This window comes from Lynx rufus, unplaced genomic scaffold (assembly GCF_022079265.1).
Source record: "Lynx rufus isolate CCGP_SWC_20201006 ecotype Redwood Valley unplaced genomic scaffold, mLynRuf1.p SCAF_17, whole genome shotgun sequence".
NCBI classification, from domain to species: domain Eukaryota; kingdom Metazoa; phylum Chordata; class Mammalia; order Carnivora; family Felidae; genus Lynx; species Lynx rufus.
In genome coordinates this window covers 46,303,433-46,329,458 of record NW_025814831.1, presented here as the reverse complement: position 1 = coordinate 46,329,458, position 26,026 = coordinate 46,303,433, and the positions used below count along the sequence as shown (strand labels likewise).

The 26,026-nt window shown below is 43.0% G+C and overlaps 1 protein-coding gene across 2 annotated transcripts in view; it reads left to right on the top strand.

The window, feature by feature from the left end:
• SAMD4A (sterile alpha motif domain containing 4A) overlaps positions 1–26,026 on the top strand; it is a 208,918-nt gene that overhangs the window by 111,843 nt on the left and 71,049 nt on the right. For both annotated transcript variants that reach the window (XM_047079630.1, XM_047079629.1), the window contains exon 2: positions 12,470–12,988. In XM_047079630.1, coding sequence (XP_046935586.1) covers positions 12,470–12,988 — 519 coding nt within the window. The remainder of the gene's footprint in view (positions 1–12,469; positions 12,989–26,026) is intronic.

The window sequence follows — 26,026 nt, the reverse complement described above, 5'->3', positions numbered from 1 at the left end:
TCAAATCACCTGAAGGGGTTTTTAAACAGAGTTTCTGATTTAGTAGATCTATAATGGGGATCCAGATTTTGCATTTCTAACAGGTTCCCAGGTATGTGTGGGGAGGCCTGGGGTGGGGGGGACTGGGGGTGGTACGATACTCTAAGAACCTGTGTCTTAGGCCTTTTTGGCTCTCCTAGCCTCTCCTCCTCCCCTTCCCCAGCCTGCAGGAGAGGATCCCATGGAGCATTGCCCTGGTCCCTTCTATGATGGTGACCATCATTAACAATTTTATAGCATTCACTATGGGCCAGACAGTGGTCCCTTGCTTTTCACAGATTAAACAATTCAAACATCTTAACAGTCCTATGAGGTATCCCATTTTCCAAATGAGGAAACTGAAGTGTGTAGAGCGGTTAAGTGAATTGCCCAAGGTCACACTGCTAACCAAATGGATGGTCGGAATTCAAGATTCAAGCCCAGACAACACAGCTAGAATCTATGCTCTCAGTCGCTATGCTTTCTTATCTTTCTTTTCCTCAAGTCACTTAGAGCACCTGATGCTCCTACAGTTTTTGGAAGTGAATACCTCAGAAAGGACACCCAAGACAACTGAGCATATCTTAGGTACTTGTAACCTATGTCTTGGGGTCTGAGTCTCCAGACAACTCGGCTTCCACCTGTGTGTGTGTGTGTGTGTGTGTGTGTGTGTAGGTTAGTGGGAGATGGCTCTTTGAGAGCTGACTGAACCTCAGGAGGACCTCGGGAGGAGCTAATGTGAAGACACGAGCGGCATCCACCTCCGAAGGGAGGCCAGAGCTCCCCTTCTGCTAGAGCCCAGTGTCCCCTCACTATTCTGCCCTAGTCCGAAGGTTTCTGCTGTTGACACTTACCACCCTAACCAGAGACAGACAAAGCTGGGCAGGAACAGATCTGCTGTGTCAGCGGTTATGATAGAAAAGCACATGTGTCTACGGCCATACCACCCTGAACGTGCCCGATCTCTTCTGATCTTGGAAGCTAAGCAGGGTCGGGCCTGGACTTGGATGGGAAAAGCACACGTATCTTTTGTCCACTGTGGTCCAGCAAGCCTGTGTGATCAAGCACTGCCCTAGACAAGCATTAAGAGACACATAAATGGGAGGCACTGTCCCAGCCCTCAGGGAGCCAGCAGTCTTCATTCAGGAGAGAGTCACACAGCATGTACATCATTGAGCTGGTCTGTGTGGTAGAGAGGCAGTGAGGACTAGAGCAGATCAACAGGGAGGAGGCAGATTCTTAAGCCACGTCATGGATGAGAATGGGGAGCACGAGGGGAAGGGTTTGGATGTATGCAGGGCATATCTACAGCAGAAAATATTTGATGATAAATCTTTTAAGATTTGAACTGCCACAAGTTGTCTCCATTGGTGTAGTGATAATCGATTAAGCTTTTTGTGTTTTTTCCAGTAAATAATGTGTTGGATGCTGATTGGAGGTCTGCTGGAGGTTCTGGGGGTTATTTTAGAAAATGGATTCTATTCCTTACAGAGTTGCTGGTTGGTTCTATAAATGGAGGCCTTCTTAAAGTATTTTTTCTACCTCTCTGGTCTGATTCTCTCCAATTTTTTTGTATTGCGGACATTTCTGTGGGGTACAAAACTTTTCCCATGGCTATCTCTGACCCTACACACCCCATTAAGGAGGACAGACCCTAACACTGGGCCATCAACATTGATAGGGACTAAAGATAAGGACCCAACAGCTTAATAAATACATCTCCCCTTAAAGGTCGTGGTGTAAAGCTAGATTAAAACAAAATGGAGCGTGCCTGGGTGGCTCAGTTGGTTGAATGTCCGACTTCGGCTCAGGTCATGATCTCGCAGTCTGTGAGTTCGAGCCCAGCGTTGGGCCCTGTGCTGACAGCTCAGAGCCTACAGCCTGCTTCGGATTCTGTGTTTTCCTCTCTCTCTGCCCCTCCCCCGCTCATGCTCTTTCCTTCTCTCTCTCTCTCTCTCTCTCTCTCAGTCAAAAATAAATAAACATTAAAAAAAGTTTTTTTTTAAAAAACAAAATGGGCCACTGCTGTCACTCCCAGCACTGGACCAGTGTTATATAAGTCCTCATGCTGTTTTTGGGTCCTCTTTTGGTTTAGAATTCTAGACGGTATGTTTGAGGCTCAGAAAGGATGCACAAGAAGCTTTGTCTATAGTCTATAAAACTGTGGGCTGTGAGCTCTTGTCTCCTCCTGCAACTTTCCCACAAAGTCTGCTAAAGCAAAGTGTCCTCATCTGGTTAGTGCTCCTGATTCTGGTCCAGCCACTGACCTCTGGGTCTCTTTAATTTCAAGGTGGGATGCCCAGAAGGAGGGAATAGCCCAAAAGGACAGAAACGGCCTTGGCCATTCTCATTTCTGATTACAGAACTTCATCCTTTTCTATTGTCCTTCCTGCCTTTCTTCCTTCTTAACAGAGGACTTTAGGAATTAAAAAGTAGCTCCCCTTCTCAAGAAAACCAAAACAACCTTATTCTGAGCACATCGACAGACCTACTTACCTGAAAATGAGTTTGATGCACAAAGAACAGGTGAAAGAAAATAAACTGCCTTTTCTGCTTACCTTTGCATAAATTCCTGGAGTTGGCTAATAGCTCAAGAGAACCAGAAGGAGAGGTGTGCCTCTCACTCCCTCTACAGGGCTATACCTAATGAGGAAAAGCAAGCAGGATTGGAAACGTTTGAGGGTTGCTTACCCAACTCAATCCTTACACAGTTGATTAGGCCCTTCTTTTCAAATACAGTAACAGTTAATTTGTGACCATGGATTTGAATATCCTCCCTCCACAGAATTGTCCATTCTCTCCTCCCCTAGAATAACTTTTACATGTATTTCAGATTTCATACCTAAATGAGTGATACATGAATTTTACAGTCAACTTTTCTGGCACGTCTATTTTGGGGATGTATATGTGCTGTTCCTTGGTGACAGTATTTACACACATCACAGGGCTCTTACATTCGCACTTACACTTTGGATTCCCATCTCTCAGGATGGGAAATTTTGCCTGTAAGTTGCTGAGCAACTTCCACATTATTTTAGAAAGTGTGAGACTTAACAGCCCAGACTCATTTAAAGACACAGAATGGCCCCCTGTTGTCACAGGTGAATCGGCCCTTCCCAGACTTTGTGAGGTTTGTAAACCTACTGTGGGAAGTGGCTGTTGTTCAGTTTGGTCTGTTGGATCAAGCATGAACTATTCCTTTGAGATTTGACCTGTGTATATTTCTCTCAGGACACTCCTTATGGACTCCATCTGGCCATTGCCAAAGATTTTAGCCTGGAGTTCTTCACTAATAAATACGATGTCGGGTAGGCTACCTGGGCAACAGTGTGCTTCTTTCAAAGTTCTCATTTGTAGAGCTGCTCATGGAATAAGGCCCGAATCTGAGTGTTCTCGGACAAAGCATGTTTTCCTCCTTTGCAAGGTCAGCATGAGGATTGCCAATTCATTATTCTGAAATACTGTTGGAGAGTCATTCTGTGGTGTGTGGGGTTTTGTCAGTGGTGGTCTGGGAGTGCGAGAATGGCACTGAAGTTTAGTGAGTGGGAAAACTTCCTGCTTTGGGAACATTTATGGCCTCTCCTCTGAGAGGTTTTTGGTATAAAAAAAACTAGCTGAATGTGGTTTGTAAGGATTCGTCTTGCATTTGTCAAGAGTAAGGTAACATTTTCTTCATCTCTAATTTATATGACTCTTAGGAGACCCATTCCTGTGAGGTTTTATTAGAACATAATTACTTACGGCCAAAAAATTTGGATGTTACAATAGTTTTAACACAGCCCTATTGGCATTGGTTTTCTTTCTTTCTTCAACAGATGTTTGCAAGAGAGTCATATTAAATACATCTAATTCTGCTGCCTCAGCCTAATGAATCTTTATCATGAAGATTACTTTAATTGGTGTCAGTTACAATCAAGAAAATCACCCATTATGCTTTTGTTTTCCAGCACGTGGGGAAATTTTCCATCCTAACAATACTGAGAGGGGAATGTAGTAAAGATTTTGAAAATTAAGTTAGTCATTTTATTTTCCTCTTTTACACGTTCCTGTTTTTATTTGACACTAAAGCTAAAAGTAATCAGAATTCTGCACAGTCCAACTAGAAAGAGGTGACTGAACTGTTTCGGGGTGACCCGTGACACCTACAATAGTTTGCAGGTCACCGATTCTTCATTTAAAAGAAATTTCTAGGAAATGCCTAAGATTTGAGTAAGAAATCCCAAAGTCTAACAAACCACTCTCAAACAAAATGCCTGGGAACAACTTTATGTAGCCATTTAAAAATGCGCTTGATAAAGAAATGACAATGCATGGGAAAATGGGCACAACATTACTACCCACATAGAGCTATTGTCTAGTGGAGAAGTACAGAAAATAGGTGTGATACACAACAGGTCACATGGTAAATGCTATGGAGAAAAATAAAGCAAGGCACGGTGGGTAAGGAAGTGTAAGGTGAGGGAGTAATATGGGCAATTTAAAATACTGTGGACAGAGAAGTTCTCACTCAGAAGGTAACATTTAAGCAAAGACATAACTGAGAGGGGCTGGATGTGGATCTGGGTAGGGGAAAAAGCATTCCAGGCAGAAGAAACAGCAAATGCAAAGGTTGAGGGGTAGCACATATCTGGCACGTGAAAGAAACAACAAGGAATCCAAATGGACTGAAAAGAACGAGGGACTAGTAGTGGGAATGAGGTTCCATCATAGAGGACCTAATACGTTATTATATGGCTTTTGCTCAGAGATGAGAAACCATTGGAATCTTTGATCAGAGAAGTGACATGACCTATCTTCCAGTATAAAAAGATGATTCTGTTCGTTATGTTGTTTGTGGGGCAGGAGGTGGATGGAATGCAGAAGCGTGGTGAGAGGTGGTTAGAATCTGGGTATGTTTTAAAGATTCAGCACACAGAGTTGCTAACAGATTAAACATGGGATATAAGAGGAGTAGTCAGTCCATGATGCTCGAAGGTTTCAACCCAAGCTACTGGAAAGATAGACGAGCCATTGCTGAGATAGAACAGAGGACCGAAGGAGCAGATCTAGTGACAGCAAGAGGGGGAACTCAGTTTTGGACAGAGTAACTTTGAGATCATCCCAGTGGATGTGTAGAAGATGCAACTGAATGTGCATCCAAGATGAGACCTGAGCCAGAGATACAAATGTGGGAGTCATCTGTACAGACATGAGGTCAAAACTGAGGCAAGTGGTCAGGGGAGCTGGCCAGTTTTATGTGCCCGCTGGGAATGGGCAGCCTTAGACCTACAAAAGTTAGCCATGGCCAGGAGGAGGTCAGAAACCTGAATGTGAATCCCAGCCCTAACTTGAGCTCTTGGCCAAGATCTCAGGACTAGTTGACTACTGGTCTGGGTCCTTCAGGAGCAAAGGAGACCTCATGGAGCACCTAGTCATGCCAGTGCCCAAGAAAAAGAGTGACCAAGATAGAAAATCCCCCTTGAAGAATGACCAGATCACTTGGGAGTGGTAAGTGGGTATTGTAGGTGTCTGTTCAAGTCACAGGTACCCTTTGAGGATGGTCAGTGAATGACCAACAGCTAATGACCCTCATGGTCCCAGAGAAAGCTCTAATGGTTATAATGGGCTATGCAGTCTACTACATAGATTCCTTTCTTTTCTAGTGAATTCAAGGGGCAGTAGCATTAAAAAAATTTTTTTTAATGTTTTTATTTATTTTTGAAGGAGAGAGAGAGACAGAGCATGAGTGGGGGAGGATCAGAGAGAACGGGAGACAGAATTCGAAGCAGGCTCCAGGCTCCCAGCTGTCAGCACAGAGCCCAATGCGGGGCTCGAACTCACAAACTGTGAGATTATGACCTGAGCTGAAGTCGGACGCTTAACCAACTGAGCCACCCAGGAGCCCTGGGGCAGTAGCATTTTTGAGTGATTTTTTGTTTTTTTACCAAATAACATGAAGCTCTAATTAGTTAACTAGTAAGCTATATTCATCAACTATTGCTGTGTAACAAATCACCCCAAAACTTAAGAGCTTCACATCATCTTCCCCTCACAGTTTTCTGAGGGTCAGAAATTTGGGACAACCTTGCTGGGTAGTTCTGGCTTAAGGTCTCTTGCATGGTTGCAGTCAAGATATTGACTAGAACTGGAGAATCCACTTCCAAGGTAGCTCACTCACATGGCTGGCAAGTTGGTGCTGGCTGTTAGCAGGAGGTCCGATTTCCTCCTCACACAAGCCTCCCCCAGGGCTGCCTGAGTGTCTTCATAATTGATGTGGCTACCTTCCTGCAGAGTGAGGGAGCCAAGAGAGGAGGTGGAAGCTACAATGCCTTCTATGACCTAATCTCAGAACACCTTACCACACTCTATTGGTCACACAGACCTGTTTGGATTCAGTGTGGGAGGAGAATACACAAGGGTGTGAATACTGAGAGGCAAGGATCCATGGGAGCCACCTTGGAAGCTGGCAGTCACCCTCCTTGAAAACGGAGAAAGTTTCTGTCTATCCAGTCCTTTATATCTGCTCTCAAAGCACCACTTGCAGCTATAGGGGCTCAGTAACTGCATGCTGTCCCAGTCCCCCATAACAGCTAGTCTAATCCACATGTTTTATATGGCTCCACCAAATTATGGGGATGTTTGCCCAGTCATTTCTAGCTCAAGTAGGCACCTTAGGAGACGATAGACAAGTGCAGGTGCCAGCACAAGAATCCCACCGTTGCCATGTTGGGATTTGCCATTTTTCCCCCTGACTTTTTAGGTGCCCTGTTAGCTCACATTCCTACCAAATGCATAGTGTCTGTTATTACCACTGGCCATCTGTCCCCAAGTTGTGCAGAGTTGCACTACATTTAGAAAGCTTTAGTACATGACGTGTAATAGAAATCCTTCCAAGGAGAATTTGACCATTTAAGATCCACTAGAATTCCTGCCTTTTATTGCATTTATTTAAACAGTACTTCTTGTGTGTGTGCACTTAATTTCCAGCCATTTCTCGCATGAACAAATTGCCTAAATATACTTGTGAGAAACCCTTTTATAGTAAATGTTATTAAACCGAAAACAAGGGTATAATAAAATAGCAATTTAAGGGTAATTTACTAACAACTGGAACCCTTAAACATTGACATACTATTGTGTAGTAATAATACCAGACTTGGTATTTAAGCACAATCTTTGTCACTCTAAGAATCATTGGGACAGTTTCCTAATCCTCATGGTCTTTTATTATAGCTCTTTCAGGATTTTTTTTACTACTCCTATGTCACTGGCTTGTAAATTATAAATCATCAACTTTTACCCACGTAAAACATCCAGCAAATAACATCTTTGCTCCTTATCTAGAGAAAATATTCAGAGAAAGTAGTAGAGGTGAGTTGGCACCATTGAATCTTGCTGTTCTTGGACCTCTGTATTCCAGAGTGTCTACTAAGTACAGTGGTATTGGGGTGTATGATAACAGAAACTGCATCACAGAAGTGATTGACTCATTGAAAGTTTCAGGATTTCTAAGTCTTCCCCAGTAAGGAAAATCTGTTGACTATACATCTCAGTAAAAGCTCCTTGCTCTCTGGAAGGTGGTGTGAATGCCACAAAGAAGACCAATGGGCAGGGCAGCTGGACAGGACCTAGCTCTCATGTACCAAGTCCCCACATGTAGGACCAGGCTTCTGTTTGAAGGTGGAGATGCTTATTCTCTGATCAGTGTCCTGGGGATGCTTACCCTGAGAGACTGACTCAGTACTAACTAGAAAGTAGTAGACCTTGCAATGCTGGCTTATTAGCTTGCCATGAGGAGCCATCATCAGAGGGACCAGATGTACTCCAAGTCCATATACTCAGCACAGGAAGGCCTCCACAGGAAGCCAAATCATGATCAGAAACCATTTAACTCACCCTGAAAAGCTATCATCACAGAATCTTGCAAGAGACGATCCAAGTCTGTATGGTCAATTCATTCTCACCCAGGAATGAAGATACCGGGAGTGAAATCATAATCCAAAAGTTGTTTGGCGAGTGGATAATCAGGATGAGGGAGGCTGAGGTGACTGTTGAGTGGCAACAGGTTAGCTTCATGAGTTGATCTCAGAATGGGAGTGATTTTGCCTGAAGGGCTGAACTGCTCAAAGCCAATGCTAACACTTAATTTTTCCAGAGGTGTATTCCAGTTTTGAAGAGGTATATTGTATTTTTTTTTTTGATCACATAACACATTACCCAAACTTAGCAGATAAGGAAAAATAAACACGTTATCACATGCAATTCCTATGGATCAGGAATATGAGAGGTTCTGGCTCAGGGTCTCCCAAATGTGGTCCGGAGTGCAGTCATCTGAAGGCTTAAGGGGCCGGGGGTTCTGCTTCCAAGATGGTTCCCTCACATGGCTAGCAAGTTAGTGCTAGCTGTTGGCAGGAAGCCTCAGTTCCTCACTTTCAAGACCCCTCTCCCTACTGGGTTCTTTGAGTATCGTCATAGCATGGTAGCTAACTTCCCCCAGAGTGAGTAACCCAAAAGAAAGCAAGGCAAAAGCCGTCAGTGCCTTTTATAACCTAATCCATGAACTCACACACTGTCTTTTCCGCTACACTCAATTTGCTAGAAATGACTCACTAAGTCTAGCCTGCCCTGAAGGAGAAATGAATTCATTAGGCTCCATCTTTTAGACAGGAATTTCAAAGAAGGTGTGGACATACTTTAAAACCCACAGTAAGTATCACCTACGTTGTCTCTGCAACTCCTTTTTTTCCTGCCCTTCCATAGCTGGCATGTACTCTACTGATAGATACATTCATATTATTGTCTTTGTAAATATAATACACATATACACCTTTTATATGTAATTATATATCATATATGATATAATATTTATAGTGTGGATAATATGTTACACATTTTGTCTATATTATAAATATTAATGTATTGAACTTATGGCCAAACTCTTCTAGCATGATAATCATTATGTATCTTTATGCTCATTTGTATACCCCCATTCTGCCACCTCACTAGCGGGGGACCTGTGGCAAATTGCTTGACCTCTCTGTGCCTCTGTATCCTCATCTGTAAAATTAGACTGTAATAGGACCTACCTCATAAGTTTCTTGTGAGATTTAAATGAGTAATTACACGCACAGCGGTTGGAAGAGTGCCTGGCACATAGAGACCATTCAATACCATCAGCTGTCAGCGTGGTGTCTGTAGTTGCTGCAGAATAGTTTGATCCAGTAGTACACCTCGGAAGACTGCCCTCAGAGGGCTATCTTGGGTCCATGTTCCCAGTGGCAGTACGCAAAAGTCAGGGTGGTCTTCCTGGCTACACCACAGTCCCACAGCATCCAAGCCCTGAACCGAGAATGCAGAAAGAACCGTTTCAGGCCTGGGAGGGACCAGGGCCAGAGGTCTCTTGTTTTCCTTTCCTCTTTGCTGCGCTTGTTCCTCCTCTGGCTCCCAGGTTACCCCTGACCCAGAGTGCTTACATGGAGATAACATGTTTAGTTTGCACTCTGAGTCCTATTTATGTTTTGTTTTTGTTCCTTTTTTTTTTTTTTTTTTTAAGGCTGACCTTTTGCAGAAGGGTAGAATACCCAAACAGGGAAGTGACCTCGCAGAAACCTAGGGAGTTCCTCAGCCTCGTGAACTTGTATTAAGAGTTGTTCCTACATTGTATTTCTAAGTCTACGTTTTCCAGGGTGTATACTAGCTACATCTGATCATCTGATTGATGTCAGACAGATTGATCTTCCTCTCAGGACCTTTTGCTTCTTGCCAGTGCCTCTTGAGCTCCTTGGGCTTAATGAATAGATTTTATCTTTATCCGAAGCATACTTGTAATTAAAAACATGCTGGGTGTTTGCTGAAAATGTATTGATGGGAAGTTAGAGCTGGTGCTTCCTCCGTCTCCCAAAGCTACTTTAAAAGGGAAGCCATACCTAACGGAATGCACCAGGGTTGTCTTTTGTCAGGTGACAGGTAGCTAAATATAGAGTTGGAGCTGGGAGGGACGTGCTGAGGTCACTTGTGCCCTCCTGCCATCCGCCTTCCCCATCTGAATGTCTCCAGCTCTGTGGCTAGCCCGTTCTGTAGCCTCCAGCCATACATGGCTTCTGAGCACTTCAGCTGTGGGTAGTCCAAGTTGAGATGTGATATCGGTGGTAATATACACCCTGCGTTTCGAAGACTTAATGCAAAAACAGGCATGTAGAATGTTTCCTCAATAATTTATAGTTGATTACAAGTTGAAATAGTATTTTGATACATTGGATTAAAGAAAATACATCATTACAATTAATTTCCCCTCCCTCTTTTCACTTTTCTTTTAATATTAGGAAGTTCTAAATACCGTGTGTAGCTCACATTACGTTCCTATCCGTCAGTGCTTCCTTAGGCATCTATCTCTATTCTTCAGGCCTCCAGCACATAGATTATAAGGCTTTCCTTGGTGACTCCTCTGGGTCTTTTGTCGTTGTGGTACTTCATTTCTTCTCCACATCCAATCTTAATCTGCCGCTTCGATTTGAAGACTTCTACTTCAAATAGTTGGCTCTTCATCTTCTTATGAAATCCCCACTTGAAAAGAGTTGAGCGTCTCTTCATATCGTTCACCTGTAAGCCCAGTAGCCCCATTTTCTTTCAACTTTTGACTTTCTACCTCTTCCAACTCTGATATTTTTTAATGATCTTCCCTGGGTAATCCTTAGACTCTATATATTACTTTTAAAACTCGGTATCCAAAACCAACCAACATGGCTCTAATGTGGGCCTGAGTACTGCAGAGACAAGTAGAAGAAATTATGTCCACCATCAAGTACTTGATGGTCCTTTTAATGCATTACCACACAAGGAGGGACAGATGCTGTTGGTAACAGTCTTAACTGATGAGGAAGTTGAGGCTCAGGTAGGTGAAGTGACAAGGTCCCACTGCAAATTAAGATCTGGGATTCATGCCCAGGTTTGCCAGGTTCTGGAGCTTATATTCATTCGTTATATATCATGTCTTCCTTGCCTGATACTTTTCTTTGAATACACCTTTGATCTCGAGGGGCTTTATAGTACTTGACTGATGCATTTGTAGCTTCTGGTCAACAATGATTCTTGAGCTTGCTCTGCTATGTTTCTGTCTTACTGGAATTGTGAAGTCCTTCTGCTAAATTCCAGATACTCCCTTTCAACTCTGCAGATTCCTCTTGAAAGCCAGTAGGACTGCCCTGCCCTGGCCTATTGTAGGGTAATTTGTAGGCAAGAGGCAATGTCTTCAGCTGTCAGGAGTGTCTTTTCAGGAAGGGAGCTTTCTTTCTTGTGGCCTGAGATCTTCAGGATAACTATCAGTTTCCAGAACAAGCTACTTCTCAAAGGCCAGTCAAGGCAAAGTACATTGTTTATCCATGTTTACCTAAAGGCAACAAGTGTGTGTTTTGAGTAGAAGGCAACAAGAAGGGATCCTTGAGAGTGTGTTAAAAATGGATCTTCTCACGAATGAACATTGAAGACATGATACCAAGTGAAATAACCAGTCACAAAAGGACAAATACTGTATGATTTCACTTACAAGAGGTAACTAGAGTAGTCAAATAGACAGACAGAAAATACAGCGGTGGTTGCCAGGAGCTGGGGGAGGGGAGAAATATGGAGGGATGATTCAGTGAGTACAGAGTTTCAATTTGAAAAGGTGAAAAAGATCTGGAAATGGATGGTGGTGTTGGCTGCACAACATTGTGAATGTCCTTAAAGCCACACCACTGCATGCTTGAAAATGGTGAAAATAGTAGATACTATGTTATATATATTTTACCATAAAGACAACTAACCAGATTTTCTATACATGAAGAAAAATAGCTTGCTTATCACGTGTGATCGGAGGTGGTACTGGAGCTAAGTCCCATCCTGGGTTTGAGATCACAATTGTTTTCTGAAGTAGCTTCTCATGAGAAAGTGCATCCTGCACTGAGATGAGGGGAGTTCTTTCTTTTTCTGACAGATTTCTCCATCTAGGAAGTTTTACTTCACACAGATGCCTTTGCCAGGGTGCAAACTACTTTTCCACAGATGTCTGGGGTAGGAAAAGCAGCCTTACCTCCAAGGGATCCAATGAACGTTTGACAACACTTGCTTTTCTGTGGAGATTTTCTTATTCCTTATCCCCCTATCTGAAGGTGTGTCTAGACTTTTCTAAGAAAGAGTGCAGGGCTGTAAGTTCTATTTGGTTGTACCAAAGTAGTTGTAGCCTCTTTGGAGACCTGAATGGGAATTAGATTGAGCACCCGAACCTCTAAGAACATTTGTTCTGTGTTTCATTGATGTCAGTGCCCCCCGACATCCCGGAGTCAGTCATCCAATCTGATGAGTGGGCCATTTTGAGAAACATTCAGCCAGGGTACATAGATTGAGACTCTAACCCATAGGAATTCTCTCTACAGTGCGGTGTTTCTTGCCATTGTGGGTGTATTTGCTTATTTGCCCCGTATATTTTCCTTTTCAGGAATCATTAACCAATGGCAACAGGAATCCAAGGATAAAGTGATTTCCCTCCTGTTAACTCACCTGCCTTTGCTGAAGCCAGGAAACCTCGATGCAAAAGTTGAGTATATGAAACTGCTGCCCAAAATCCTGGCACACTCTATTGAACACAACCAGCACATCGAGGAGAGCAGGCAGCTGCTGTCCTATGCTTTGATACATCCGGCCACTTCGTTGGAAGACCGCAGTGCTTTAGCCATGTGGCTGAACCACTTGGAGGACCGCACGTCGACCAGCTTCGGCGGCCAGAACCGAAGCCGCTCAGACTCTGTGGATTATGGGCAGACTCACTACTATCACCAAAGACAGAACTCCGATGACAAGCTCAATGGGTGGCAGAACTCTCGGGATTCGGGGATTTGCATCAACGCCTCCAACTGGCAGGACAAAAGCCTGGGGTGTGAGAATGGCCATGTGCCCCTCTACTCCTCTTCATCTGTCCCCACCACAATCAATACGATTGGAACCAGCACAAGTACAAGTAAGTTCCCAGGAAGCCCGTAAAGCAGTGTGCTTTGGTGACTTGCTGTGTGTGGCATGTCCCACTGCGAATGTCTGCTCTGAGCACCCCATGACCCTGGGAGAGACGGGCCGATGGGAATCGGCTGTGGGAAGGGGATCTTTGCATCCCATACCTGTTGCTCTTTTGACTCTGGAAAGATAAAAATGCTGGGCAGGTAGAAATGAGTGATGGTCCAAATTTGGGCTATAAACAGACTGAAAAATAAATACGTTTGAGAGAAGAGTAAGTGGTGAAAGAAGGAAACTTCCCGTTTCCACGAGTAGAAATGCCTTTTACCCGCATGCCTTTCGCCCTGGAGTTTTTGGATTTGCCAAAACACTGAGTTATGAGTGATTCTCTAAACCTGATTCTAACCCATGGTTAACCAGATGCCCTCATGGGGTTTGTGCATTTTCTCTTTTTTTTCTGTTTTCTTTCTTTCTTCCTTTTTTTTTTTTTCCTTTTTTTCATTTCACCCTGGAATGTTCCCTCCCTTGCACTTTCTGGGTTTTAGCCCCAGTTGTTGGGGGCACTTTTCCTCCTGACCAGGGAAGTAGGTTTGCTAACTTGAGAATGCTGCTCTGTGCTGTGGCCTTTTCTCACTCCGCCTCACCTAGGAGAGGCGGGTCAGGGACCGTTCTGCAGAAGGGGAGAGCAGAGGACAGCTTTCTGCTCTTTTGACCACTAAGGCAAAGTATCCTGCTCGCAGCTGGGACTAGGGCTGGGAATCCTCTGTATGGCTCCCCACTTAGGCTGAGCAAAGTGACAGACATGCCATTTGTGCTTCTGTAAAGTGACAGTATGGGAGGGGGGCCTGTCATTGAACAGAAATCATCCATGCTACTTGCGTGTGTTCGTGAATACAGTGTCTGCAGTGAGATAACTTTCTCAGTGGAAAGCTTTTGTGGTTAGACCTTACGTGCCTGTCAACATGCAGGAACCCCCAATTAAAAGATCTGAGAGTATTAAGAATTAGCGGTGACAGCTTCTTGGCCTCTACCTCCACTTGGATCTTTTTGCTAATGGGCCCTTTTAAATGGCTTTCTCAAATACATAAGAGTGTCGAATTATAACTACGTTAATTGAAACAGGACCTTAGTGGAATAACCGAGGAAATACTTAAGATACTGCATTCATAATGCTACAAAATGAGATTTTTAATTCCTTTTTTCTCTATTTTTACACTGAGATATTGATAACTAGTACATTTGGGGAATTAAGTGATTATTGCATCATTAATTTATTATGTAAGAGGTTCTGAGGACAGTCTGTTTCACAGACTAGTAATCCGGGGAACAGTTTCACTAGCTTGTGTGTGACAAAGAGTGATGGCTGGGACTGTTAAAGCAGACACATGTAGGCTGGATGACAGAGCTTTTTGGCCCAAGTTTCCTGGGTCAGGGACAGAATCTAGTAATTGTTACAAAACTCTTTGATAGGTGGGAGAGATGTGAGCTCCAAGCTGCCTACCCTCTCAGAACTTGGTCTTTTATATTTTAAGGGGTTGAATTTTATGTCACTTGTCTTCAAGTTATTCTTGGGTCATCATATTTCTGTCTCTACTGATTTGCACATTCAGGGCTGTGTCTTGACAAGATGTGTACATTCAAGATGGTTATCAGATTGTAGTCAATGGGTACTTTCCTTTTTTACTGTGGCTCTCCAGCCTACAGAGCGGTGGTGATGCAGAAATGACTGTCATGGCCTCCCAGATCTCTGGGTCCCTGTGTAGTACTTGAGCAGAGAAAGACTTGAAGGTTTAACGAGATAACTGGATTACATATGTCAGGAAGAAGAAAGGGGTTGGAGCCCTGTTTCAGAGCATTGGCAAAGAAATCTTAGATCTGTCTTCCAGCAAGTTTCATGCAAACACTTAGGCCATGTCAACACTTGTATTTCAATATCTCTTTAACAAAACATGAATGTCATTGCTTCAGTCTTCTGCATCGTCAATGGTGGTTAAATTGTGTTTGTCAAAACTGCCAACTTTTGGGTCATGCATTCACTCGTGCCTCTATTAAATATCTCCTGAGCACCTGGGAGGCAGTTTGACAAAACGGAAAGGACAGGAACCTTGGTGTCAACGCCCTGCTAAGTCCAAATCTCAGATCTACAGTTTGCTAACTACAGCTTGGCCAAGTTACTTAACCTCTCTGAGCAAGGTCCTCACTTGTACAATGAACATTTATGATACCCATCTTTGAAGGACTGTGGTGAAGGTACTTTAGATTACACATGTAGATGCCCAGTGCTGGTCAGAGCTGGCAACAGGGTCTGCTAAGTGAATCAGTGAGAATGGGAAAGACAGTGAGGAGCAAAGTGCTAACACTGACCCCAGAGTCTGTGCCTGCATTTGCACCTTCTGGTTGTCATCTGATGAAGCACCTTTCCAGAGCCCAGGGCCATGCAGAGTAGACTAGGCGTCCTTGAGTATGCTGTGGCTTTTGACCATTTCACCGCAGTAGAAAATGGATTGGACTGAAGGCTCCAGGATCTCTTCTATTGCACTAAAGAGCTACATGTCTTCTTTCTTTCAAAATGGAAAAAGATATCTACACAAAGCAACATAATTTATAAATCATAGTAAGAGAACTGAAATCATTTAGTGCTTCGCATTTTCAAATTATCAGCCACATCAAGGACAGCTAATAAAAAGAAACTAACTAGGAGACAACCTCCTTACACAGTTTTTGGGTTTTAATCTTGATTTTTTCCACTAACATTTGGTTCCCTTGGTCATTATGCTCCAGCAAAGTGCCTTAGCGTTTGTGGCCTCCTCCCTGTGTGGATTCTGCATCGTTCAACTGCACTGAAAACACTATCCACTTTCTGGGTACCGAGTACTGTGTTTGAGTCCGTGGAAAATATAAAGAAGCTTAAGGAAAGTGATTCACTTTCAGGGAACCTATAATATAACAAGAGAGAGAAGGTATATCAATCAGTCTCACAATTAAAAATGAAATATCTTCTTTTAGCCAGACTAATCTGCAAAAATTTTGCATAAAAACCCATGTATTACATAAAAACGCAGTTAAAAAAAATAACAGCTGCCATAGGGCGATACAGGATTGTGTCAACTGAATGGGGGGTCTGTACTGTAAGCACTGTGAATGTTTGAAATGGAAAGATTCTTGTGAACTGCAGGGTCAAGAAAGCTTTTGCAAGAAATGGGGCAAGTAAGCTATGATGGAGATGGCAGGAGTGGGGCGACCAAGGGTAGGGACATTCATTGTGAGCAAAAGGGTGGAAGTTATAGTGAGCACGCAGGGTTGGAAGACAGTGAAGAAGAAGGAAAGGTTCACGAAGGAAAAATAGCTCGTGAAAGAAAGCAATAAAAGTAGACAGGGAGGGGATCTGAGAGCTCTAAAGAGGCCAGCCATAACACCATCTGTATGACAGTGATATGAGCAATGCTGTAAGGGGGCCTGGTCTGCTATGTGCACGCCAGATGAATGACAAGGGATGACTACAACATCAGTGAGTTTCAAAGGTATCATGGGGATAGGAACAGGCATGGAGCAGAAGAAATGGATGCTAGAAACTTTCCTAGGTATAATTATTAGAATTAGGATTCAGTATTGACTTTGGACATACATTACAGATTCATTTATTTTTTCATTCATTCACTTAGGAAGTGTTTATTGAGTACCTACTATATGCTTAATCTACTCGAGGCACTCGGTGCGTCAGCAGACCAAAGAGGCTCTCCCTTGTGGAGTTGCGTCTACACTATTATAGTATATGAGGAAATTATATAATGTGTTAGAGATTGATAAGTGGCATGGAAATAAGAAACAGAGTAGGGTCAGTAGGATCAAGCCTAGATGGTGAGGTGATTATAGTAATAAATAGGGTGGTCAGGGTAGACCTCATCGAGAAGGTGATGTGTGAACAAAGACTTGAAGGAGGTAAGGGGGTTAGCCAAGTGAGAGTCTGGGGGAAGAACAGTCCAGCCAGAGAAAAAGCTTGAGCAAAAATCCCAAGATCTTTTCCCAGCTTGCTGGGGAAAAGCAAGAAGACCAGTGGCTGAAAGAGAGTGACATAGACAGTGGTGGAGCTTGCAGAGGTAACAGGGAAAGACAGATCCTATGGGGCATTGCAGGGCATTGCAAGGACTTTGACTTTTGCTCTCAGTAAACCAGGAAGCCATTGGAGGGTTTTTGGCAGACGAGGGACGTGACCTTACATTTTAAAGGGATCCCTTTGGCTCCTGTATTAAGAATAAACTATACAAGGGCAAGGACAGAAACACAATGACCAGTTAAGAGGCTATTGCAGTAATCCAGGCAGGAGGGTGCTGACTTTGCCTCGGGTGGCTGAAGAAGAAGGGGGAAAAGTGGTCAGAATCTAGATCTATTTTGGAAGTACAGTAAGTGGCATTTCCTGACAAAATAAATGAAGAGTGTAAGGGAGAGGATTCAAGAATGACTCGAAAGTTTTTGCTTCTGCAACTGGAAGGATGGAGAACATTTCTATTTATTAAGTTTGAAGGTAAGATTTGGAGTTGTGTCATCTATGATGAATCTGTGTGTCCATTCGACAGTCGGAGGTGTCTAGTAGGCATTTGGATGTATGAGTATGTAGTTTGGGAGAGAGGACCAATCCGAAGATAGACATTTGGGAGTTATCAGCACATGAGTAGCATTTAGAGCTATGAAACTGAGTAAGATTACCAAACCAGAGATGTCAGTAGAGAAGAGGACCAAGGACTGAGCCTGGGCACTTCAACATGAAGGCTGGGGAAGCCGAGGACAAAGCAGATGAAATGCAGGAGAAACCATTGAAGTAAGGAAAAACTCAGGTGTGTGTATGTCTTCCAAGGCGAATGAAGAACATGTTTCAAGGGCAAAAAGTGATCAAGTGAGTAAAATTCTACTGACGTGTCTACTAAGGTGAGGACCAAGAATTAACCCCTGGATTTATCAAGAAGGTATATTAGAGGTAAATTGCCGGGGGGGGGGGGTACTTTCCAGATGGTAGGCATTTGGGGGCTGAAGAAAGTTATGTTAGTGATTCCAAAGAGATAAAAGGCAGGGTAGGGAAAGAAACTAGCTACAGGCTCCAATCTTGGATGTGTGTTGACTTTGAGAAGGTGCTAGAACATTGAGATGGAGAAAAATGATGTTTAGAGGGCATTAAAAACAGATGATGGTGCCATGCAGAGTTTTAGAAGGGATTAAGATGAGGCTAAGAGTGGGAGGCAAAAACTACACCCTAATATAACAACAATCAACCAATTTTCATCGATTTAAGCAGACTAAAGAGTACCTTTTTATTAGTTGCAGATGTTAAATTAAGTGAGATCACACAGGACTTTTGGACCTTCTCTTCCATAATAAAGAGACAAATGGTTTGGGACAGCAGAGAAGTTGATTAAACACTTAGGGTAGCATCAAGGTGTTTCGGAAGAGAGGGAAGAATGTAATTTTCAGTACCTCACTCTCCTCGTAAGGCTACTCAGGGTCTGGTTACTGAAAGCAGGAATGTACAGATTCTTCATCATGAGCCCATGGGACCAGAAAGGACCAAGGTATTGGCTGTCACAGACTGTGCACAAATCTTAGTCAACTTTCTTTTGGCCATTATAAGCAATTCCAAGGGTACGGTGCATAGAACCTGGCTTAGCATCTCTACGTTTGCTTCCTGTCTGAAGTCTGCTATAGAAAAAGCACACCATTAGGAAAAGACCATTCGGGAAAAGTATCTCCTGGATTTCTTAAGAGCCCACAGAATCCCCTTGTGTGGAGGTCAGTGCCACCTCCATTACCCCGGACTGCCTTTCTAGCCAGTTTCTAGTCTTCACTGGTGGAGTTTGACCTGGAATGAAACTATGTGCTGTAGTTACAAACGAAAGGAAGATCATTGCGATACTTGATTTTTCTTCACATTCTTTACATTTGCTAGCCAGCCTGGTATGAGGCAAGAACTCTGAAACTTTGGGTAACAAAAATTATATTCCACTTAAACTGCCTGCTTCTACAGTCTCATGGTACAGCTTGGAACCTTCGCATTTCTTTTATTAGTCTCAATTGATTTTTCTGATAATGAAAACCATACATTAAAAAAAATTCGGTACTGTAGGTCATCAAAAAGTAAATTAACAGTAATAGCACACAACTGCATATTGTTTACTACATGCTGGGTACTGTTCAACACCTTTTACATAAATATCAACTCATTTAATCCTCATAACCTCTCCGATGTGGGTATTATTGTTATCGCCATTTGACAGATGAGGAAAATTGAGGCACAGAGAGGCTAAGTAACTTGCCCAGTGTCACAGACCAACAAAGTGGATGAATTGGGGTTTGAACCCAGGCAGTCGGGCTATGCAGTCTGGCTCTGGACTTGAGGACACATGCCAGTCCCTCTTAATCCTATCCTCGGAGATTGGCTCAGTTACTAGCTAGTAGACCCTTGTTTGACTCTGAAGTTGTCCCTACGTGGGCCAGCCTCCCTTGAATCAGGGTTCTCCACAGCACACAGATGTGAGACTCTGCCCAAATTGCACCCCAAGTGCACTGGCTTTGCACTGACCCATCTATTTCAATATTAGTCCATAGTGTTCTGTGTCACTATTCTTGGTTGACAAGTTTGCCTCCCCTTCCCAATCACAAATTCCTTGGGGACAAGGGTTGTCTTCTTTATCCCTCTTTCCTGGCACCTGGAAAGAACACTGTGTGGCTCAAAAAGTCACCGAAACTTGGGAGATGGCAATTTCCTGGCATCTGTTCAGCTGCCATTCTCCCGTGGCAGAGTGTCTCTGTTAGATAATGGCTGTCTCTTGCTAAGGCCAGATGTGGCCTCCAAATCCTCCTCAATATGCCCCTCAAGGCAGCCACTATAATTCAATAAGAGATGGCATGTGAACTGAAGCCTGTCTGCCCGCCTTGCCATAAATGTTTGCTGAACAGTAGGAACTTAATAAATTCCTGGGCTCACTAGGCAGATGTTCACGAAGTTAATGAATTTCCAAAATAAACGAGAAGACGTCTTTGGGAATTCACTAAGTATTTGGTGATAATATTGGTCATTTAGCCTTCTGTCATAATCCTCATAGTGACATTTGTTGTTGCTCTTGCTTTGTGTGTGACTTATTTTACCAACTAGGTCTCAATACTAACAGACTCTTAATAACATACTGTGATCTTGATTGTGGCGGCAGTTATATGAATTTATTCATGTGAACAATGCCCTAGGGTTGTGCACAAATTCATATGCCCTCCCCACCCCCTACCCCCCAACATCAGCGTATGATCAGATCTGCTGAGATCTGAGTAAGGTCTACCATAGTCTCATTAATTGTATCATGTTAATGTCGAGTTTCTGATTTTGATACTGCCCTATAGTTAGATAAAATGTCACCTTCGGGGGAACTGGGAGATGGGTACATGAGACCTCTCTAGTATTTTTGCTGTTTCTTGTAAATCTATAGTTGCTTGAACATTAAAAGTTAGAAAACAAAAAACAGTGAGGCATCCAGTGCCTGGATATTTCTTGGGCTTTCTTTGGTCCTTGTTATTTGGCCTTCTGGGAATGTGGATGGTCCGTCCATTTATGGGAAAGATGGTTACTAGGTGCCATGGAACCAATACCTGAAACAAAACTACTCCAGCAGGAAAGATGAGGAGCAAGGGTCGTGGATCTCAGGGCAAGTGGCTCCTTTGGAGAGCCCTGACCTGCCAGTTGGAAAAACCCCTCCAAGTTCATCAACTGACCCCTTTAGCCAGGGCCAGCTCCTTCAGAGATACCTGTTTGGTTCAAGAAGTCCTTTGCCCACTGCCCTTCACTTTTCTTTTTTTCTCCTTTTTATTTTTTTTAATGTTTATTTTTGAGAGAGAGAGAGAGAGAGAGAGCACAAGCAGGGGAGGGGCAGAGAGAGAAACAGAATCTGAAGCAGGCTCCAGGCTCCGAGCTATCAGCACAGAGCCTGACACAGGGCTTGAACTCACAAACCATGAGATCATGACCGGAACCGAAGTCGGATGCTTAACTTCCTCCCCCTCCCCCCCCCCCCCATGAGAGCCTCTGCAGGCTAAAACTCTCGGAGTACTGATTGGCGGGCAGGTGCGAATGATCTCACAGTTCAGGAGTTTTAGCCTGCGGAGGCGAGAGAGAGAGAGAGAGAGAGAGAGAGAGAGAGAGAGAGAGAGAGAGAGAGAGACTGAGAGAGAGACTAAGCCACCCAGGCGCCCCAACCCTTCACATTTTCTTACAAGACCAACAGCCACTTCAAATTCATTCCAGTCAGTCTGCAAAAAACTAAGAGAACCCAGATATTCAAGGGAAAGAGAGACACCATTCAGCTTCAGGTAGCCCTGACAAGAAGAGAGGTCTTGTGAGTGGCCTCTTGGAAACTGAAACGGAAGGGCAAGGCCTGCAGACCCTGATTCTTTTTTGCAGGCGGCAGGTCTCCCCCATCCTAAGCCTCTGGTGTCATTGGGAGTTCCTTTTAGATCTTCATGGAATTATTTTGTCTTTTACCAGCAGACTTTCTGGGTGGAAAATTTCTTTCTCCCCCAAATCCAGCCAACCTGGCATGTAACTGAAAAATTCCATTATTTCCTTAACCCCTCATTTGCTCTTCAAAGAGGTAACTCTAGTTGCTTTGCTTCCTTTGAGACGCATTTGTAACAGCTGGCATGAGATATTTTTAGCTTCAGCTTCCTTCCCCTTCAGGGGAAACTTTTTTAAGCGTGGCCCTGGCCTTCCTGATACTACAGTGTGAAGGTGGCTCAGCGAGATCTCAGAGGACCTGATATGGCCACTACCTAATCCTCCCTTTCCAAGAGTCCAGAGTTTTTACAGGACTGTGCTCTTCTTCACCACGCTTCGTGTTTGGTTTTGGGGGCGTGGGGAAGAACAATCGAAAAAACACCATAGTAAGCAGGAAGTCTGCTCATTTATTTTGAGTCAGCAGAGATCCGACTGCTTGGGAAAAGTCAAAGACCTCAGGAGCCATGCGCCTTGGGTCATGAGGCTGTGCCATCCGTCCCCTATCCAGGAGGATTTTTTAGACCCTAATGACAGTGAGCGTTGTTAATAAACACTAGATGAGTGCCAGAGGAAGGCGGTTGTCTTCTAATTCTCTATTGTAATTGAAAAATAGGATGGATTCTGGCTGGAATAAAGGACTTAGATTGGACTAGCCCAGAAGAGGGAAAGAAGGAGGAAGAAATGAATAACATGGCTTCTTTAGGACTTTTTGAGCCCTGTACTCTTATGATTTCTATTATTTCACAAGATTTAAAGTCATAGTCTAATAGCGGCTACTCCACACACACACACACACACACACACACGTGTGCACAATTGGACAAAAAAAACCTTTTAATCTTGCAGTTACTTATTTTTTTTTTCTTTTCTCACTTTTAAGATTTCCAGGGACAAACTCAGGTTACCTTAAAGAAAGACATCATGATGTAGCATATCTGTATCTACATATATATATCTACATATCCATACCTATATATATCTGTGTGTGTGTATATGTATGTATATACTTTGACACCTTTAATATCAAGCAAATTAAGCCCTTGAATTTCATGGTTTCAAGTGAGGGTAAATCTTAGTGGCAGTGATTACTGTCAATTTGGGGTATATTTTCTCTTAAACACTGTACGTATCATTCCTGCCACCCCCATTCTCAGCATTCTATTAGATAAAGTATGGTATCTGAGTATAGGAAATCTCAGAAAGTCAATTAAGAGAAGGATATGGAGATGGAGAAGCAAGGAAGACAGGGAGTTCCAAAATCTGGAAAATGCTGTATAAGATTTTTGTGGATTAGAGAAAGGCTGAAACTCGTAACATACCCTGGAGTAATCATTCTTTGCCAAAAGTCTGGGCCATTTCCATAGATGAATTCCATGGCTAGAATTAGAGAAACCAATGGGAGCATAGGGTTTGATTTAGAGATTTGTTTCACAGCCAACCTTGCTGAGATGCACCCTTTCAGGAAAGCCCAGCAAATCCATATGGAGCTAAAAGATGCATAGCAGATTATTTTATACTTCAGTCTTCTGCCTCACACAGGAAATGATAAGGCCAAGGGCATGTTAGATATTCAGTATGGGAGAATAAATGATGAGGCAGTTTTCCATCAAGATCAAGAACAGATGCTTTGGTTTTCAATTGCAGCTCACCCATGATTAAATGCATGGTGATGGACAAGTTACTTGACCTCTAAAGCTCCTTTCTTCATCTATGAAATGGGAATAAGTTTCAGTGGGGGACCTCTTAACTGACTTGATCAGGATATGTTGATTGTCATGACTGTTTAAAGCAAGAAATCATAAAAAAGGAATAAGACCATAAATATTAAAGTGTGAAGATGTACATTCATGTGCTGTTTTTGTATAGCATGGTGGACCTTTCTTTGAGGATATGGGTCCTGACTCTGGCTGCTGTATGTCTTCCCTGCATAATTCACACCCTTGATGCATTATTGTCTGTGATTTCTTCAAAATGGAGCAAGAGTTTGTAGCCATTTTCAAAAAAAATCAGAGCACAGAATCTTTCTAGATTTTTTTTCTTTTTATCATTTAGCTTATAGTTTTTCTGAATTCAACACTAGGTCTTTTTTAATGTTTATTTATTGATTGATTCTGACAGAGAGACAGACAGACAGACACAGTAGGGGAGGGGCAGAAAGAGTGGGAGAGAGAGAATCCCAAGCAGGCTCTGCGCTAGCAGCACAGAGCCCAACACGGGGCTGGAACTCATGAACCGTGAGATCATGACCTGAGCCAAAATTAAGAGGCAGACGCTTAATTGACTGAGTCACCCAGCGGTCCCTCAACACTAGGTTTTTAAGCAAAATAATGACTGTTTATTTCTAAAGCATGTAGCAAAGTTTTTGTGCGATTAACTTTTTTATAATTCATGTGTCATCATTCGTTTTTTTTTAAATTTTTTAAAGATTTTTTAAAGTATATTTATTTATTTATTTTGAGAGAAAGAGAGAACAAGGAGGGGCAGAGAGGGAAGGGGGCAGAGGATCCAAAGCAGGCTCCATGCTCAGAGTAGAGAGCCCAGTGTGGGGCTCAAACTCATAAACTGTGAGATCATGACCTGAGTGAGACCAGACACTTAACTGAGCCACCCAGGAGCCCCTGTCATCATTTGTTATACCTTTTCAAATGTTACACTTACAGTAAGTACAACCAGCATAAATGGGTCTGGGAACAAGTTCAGTGGACAATGTTCAATGGTACACCTGCAAGTCCACTGGTGGGTGCAGAAGTGCACAATTGAATTTCAGTCCTTGAAGAGCTAGTGCACCATGGGCATCAAGGAAGTAGTCTAAAGGGAAAAGAGAATACTGGTTGGTCCAGCAAGTTAGTTAAAGTGAAGCTGAGTTGAGAGCTTCTTAGAGTTGTTACGAGGATTTAATGAGAAATGTGTGTCAAGCAGTTGCCAATAGGAGATGCTCAACCATCACTAGCCCTCATTCTTATTATTTCTGCACTGGTTGTTAATGCTGATATAGTAAGAGTGACTTCTTTCACCAGCCCACGCTCTGCAGTAAATGAGGGTGAAATAGGCTCCCTGGGGCAGCCCTATGACAAAGCTACTCCTATATGCTAACCTGAAATCAAGATACTTTGACTCAGCTCCATAAAGAGCCAGACTTCCACAAAATCAGTATTCCCATAAGGGTTGTTCCAAATGATATATCTTATCAAATGACTTAAAATGGACCAGAAAAAACAAAACAAACAAAACAAACAAAAAAAAGAGTACAGAGGTAACAATTTGTCGTTGCTCTTTGGGATTTATTGCTAACAAGAATGATTTTTTTTAATTAGTGATAAGTGTAAGGATATTATTGAAATTTATAAAAATGATCCTTAATTAACAGAATTGGATTGAACAGAGATATAATGAGGCTGTGCACATAGACACAGGCCAGGGAAGTGTGGCCAGTCCCCAGAGTTCAAAATGTTTGGAAGAAAAAGAATGTGCCTTGGTGAAAAGAGCAGTGGATTAGAAAAGTCGCTCCACTTCTAACTCAGTGTGTGACCTTGCACTCATGGGGACTCCCACTTCTCTATGGAGGCATGAGGTTGGATGACCCCTAAGGAGCCTTCTTAGTGCTCTCAGCCTCTGCTTCTAAGGCGGAAGCTGATGAGTATACAGTGCTGCTACCTTGCAATGAGCAGGAGAAGGAGGGCACAATGCCAGCAGATGTACTGGACTGATGTAGGAGAAGGGGCACCTGCCGAAGCTCCCGGTGGGGGAGGGGTCTCCTGATATACTCGGCACTAGTTACACGCTCCGTGAGAATCGGATATGATTTTGGTCCCCATGACTGTTGAAAGAATGTGAACACCTACAATTACTGCTAACTGGAGTGTGGACCTGGAAAGTCTGGCAGACCAGACTTGCAGGGAACCACTTCTCACTCTATCTTTTAAAGTGAGTACCATGTTAGTGCCATGTGTCACCTATTAAAAATTTGTATATATATATATATATATATATATAGAGAGAGAGAGAGAGAGAGAGAGAGAGAAATGAAAAAGATATGAAGATGTTAGTGAAGAAAGAGAGAGAAGAAAGATCTCCTAAAAGAAAAGACAGGGTGATTTAGCCTAGAGTAGTAATAATGCTAAATAAGGAGTGATTTGATCATTTAGAAGGATATTAAAGTATATTAATGGGAAGGGCACTATCCTGAGTTCCTTGACCTCTGCCATATAGAAAGAAAAGAAAATTGGCAACAGTTACAGGTCAAGATGTTGGTGATGATAAAACACTCCAGAGCATGTCACAATTACAAATGTGGATTCACTATCCTTTCTGAGTTCAAGAAAATACGTCAGAGGATCAACAGTTTCAGTTGCCTGGAGCCTGCATCACAGGCCATCTGAGAGCCACTCTTGTTCTGTGGTTGTGGCATCATCGTGGTGAGATTCTTCTGGAGGAAAAGTGGACTATGTGAAGGTTCTTTTGTTTTCAAAGATCTGATAAACATTCGATGTGTCACTGGTCTTATTTCTGTGCTATTAAGTC